This window comes from Rhagoletis zephyria, unplaced genomic scaffold (genome assembly GCF_001687245.7).
Source record: "Rhagoletis zephyria isolate East Lansing unplaced genomic scaffold, Rhagoletis_zephyria_1.1 Rzeph_scaffold_00035, whole genome shotgun sequence".
Taxonomy (NCBI): Eukaryota; Metazoa; Arthropoda; class Insecta; order Diptera; family Tephritidae; genus Rhagoletis; species Rhagoletis zephyria.
Window position 1 is genome coordinate 664,899 of NW_016157119.1, and position 2,375 is coordinate 667,273.

At 44.0% G+C, this 2,375-nt stretch overlaps 1 protein-coding gene across 1 annotated transcript; it reads right to left on the reverse strand.

Annotated features, from left to right (window-relative positions):
* Positions 1-470: 470 nt before the first annotated feature.
* Positions 471-1,945, reverse strand: LOC108364896 (carboxypeptidase B-like). The gene is made up of 3 exons (XM_017618776.1): positions 1,869-1,945; positions 876-1,796; positions 471-792 (listed from the first exon to the last, which is right to left on the reverse strand). Exons 1-3 carry the CDS (start codon positions 1,943-1,945, stop codon positions 471-473), a joined length of 1,320 nt encoding a protein of 439 aa, XP_017474265.1.
* Positions 1,946-2,375: the final 430 nt, after the last annotated feature.

Genomic DNA, 2,375 nt, shown 5'->3' on the forward strand with positions numbered 1-2,375 from the left:
TCTGGAATGTCTTCTACTTCGGCTAGTTAGCAGCAATATAAGCGGCTACTGTTTAATGTAAAGGCATTATACTAGAACGGACCTGCCGGCCAGTATCTACGCTCTGCCGTGACGAGATAGAACTTGAAAGCAGCCTACACTGTACATACTCTAGCCTAACGGGGGCTAGAGCACGCTCATTTCACTGTTACTTTTATGACTTTCTGGCGGAGGATTTCAGAAGCCTATCTCCCTTACTAAATCCAGGCAGCCACTCCAACCTAACCTAAACTAAATTCACTTTAAAAAGTATTGCGGAAAAATAATTAAATTTCCCCCAACCAAGTAGTCTTTAACAAGTAATGGAACACAATAAATGTGAAGGCATTTATCAACGGCCTGATAGCGCCATCAGGTTTTAATAATACGAGTTTCATAGCTTTATTAACTTTTGGGAACAATCATTTCGCATTTAAGACTCCACCATTTCGTTAACGTCCGCGCTTTCGTCCCAGCGGATACTTCACCGTCACTCTTCTACCCACAGCACGAATGCCTGCCCAGGTTTCCCTCACCAAGCGATCAATATCGGATGCTGGCGGCTCAAAACCGCTACTACCAGCAAAAGGCAATTCCATTGTGTAGGCTAATGCAAAGCCATCATTGAAGGCATAGTCATCGCTTGCACCACAGGCTTCACCATAGAGCGCTGTCGAAGAACCCACTTCGTACTCGGTGCCGTTGTATGCGTGTATAGCTTCCGCGCCTACTACACCCACTTCATGCAAGTCCTCCCAAGTGTCTGGCAATACACTGCGAACAATAATCAAGTTAGCAACGTGTTTGATATAATTAAAAAATAGAAAATGTCCTGCATTTGCTGCGAGTATACTCACGGCCCCCAACCCCATGGATAGTAGAAGGCGCTGCCGTACGAGTGCAAAGACAAGTATAGAATACCGCGACCACGTAGCGTATGCATGATATCACGCACAACCACCGTTTCGGGCTCTGAAAATGGGCGCGGCCCAGCGTAGAAATTTGAGCAGGGATCCGATGACGCACCCTTTTCCAACCAATGAAAATCAAAGTTGCGATTCGGATCGGTGCCATAGCACACGGTGCCATTGCTTAAGGTGACAGGTTGGCGCGTCTTACGCCAAAGTCTTGTCTCACTCGACAACTGTGTGTACTCATAACCATCGGGATTCACCACCGGCAATACGATCCAATCGTAATCGTTTAAGAGCTCAGCATGCTCTTCGAAATTTTCAACCAATTCGCCTATTGAAAAAACGACCGTGGCCGGTGATATCCATTCGTTTGCATGGAAACCACCATCAATGAAAATTACATTTTTACCGGCGCGTCCATCACCATTCGTGATGGTTATGGTCTTCAGCAGTCGCCCTTCGTATGATTTACCAACAATTTTGACGTAAACACGCGATGGATAGCGTGCTGCCAAATCGTCTAAATACGCATTGATTTCGCTGTGCGTGTGGTAACGTTCGGTGCCAAGACGGCCAGTGCCGGCGGCATATGGTTTTGATTGGTGGAGCATGCGATGCTTCAGCACTCCGTCTTGAAGGGTGCGTCCGAAATTTGAGTTTTGTAATGTGTGTGATAGTTGTTGCTTTTCAAGTACAGCTTTAAGCGTTGCTTCATTTTTTTGTGGTGAAACAAGTACGCCTGCGCTTTCGTTGAAGTTGCGACCTAGTGCAAGAAATTCATATTTGTCGCTGACTTCACTGGCTAGTGTGCGAAGTGCTTTCCTTTCAGCGAGGTTTTTCGCTTTGATTTTATAAACCTGATAACTGCAAGTAAATTATGTATTATGTTTGTTAGACATATTCCGATGCGCACAAAAAGGAAGTTTCTGGTCTCACCCATCATATCCGCCAGCGCTGGCAAGTGCTAACGCTCCACATAAGACCAATAGGAATTGAAAGAATTGTTTAAACATAGCAGCAACTAAACTACGCAAACTCCTATCAATTACTGAGTTGGCTACTGAATGAAATGCCTTAAGCTCCCATTGAGTACATGCATAGAATAGTTTATGTTTGCATGGCTAATACGAGTATAGGGTGATTCAAGGGTGATTCAGATGTTTTTTAATCGTATTTATTTAGCTTACTTTTTTTTTAAATCCACTCAACTTGGGTTTCAAATGAAATTGCTTTACTAGTAGACTACCGTACACCACAAAAAATCCAAAGATCTAAATCCAAGTCAAAGATGGCCGCCACCATAAAAATTATGGATTACATATTTTTTCATTCCATCTGGGAATCTATTGGAGGGGTTTGACGAGTAGACCCCTGTGCTTTTTAGAGAAAAAAACCCTTATCGAAAATGGCGTACCAAACCAAATGGCGGACGTTTGATATGGG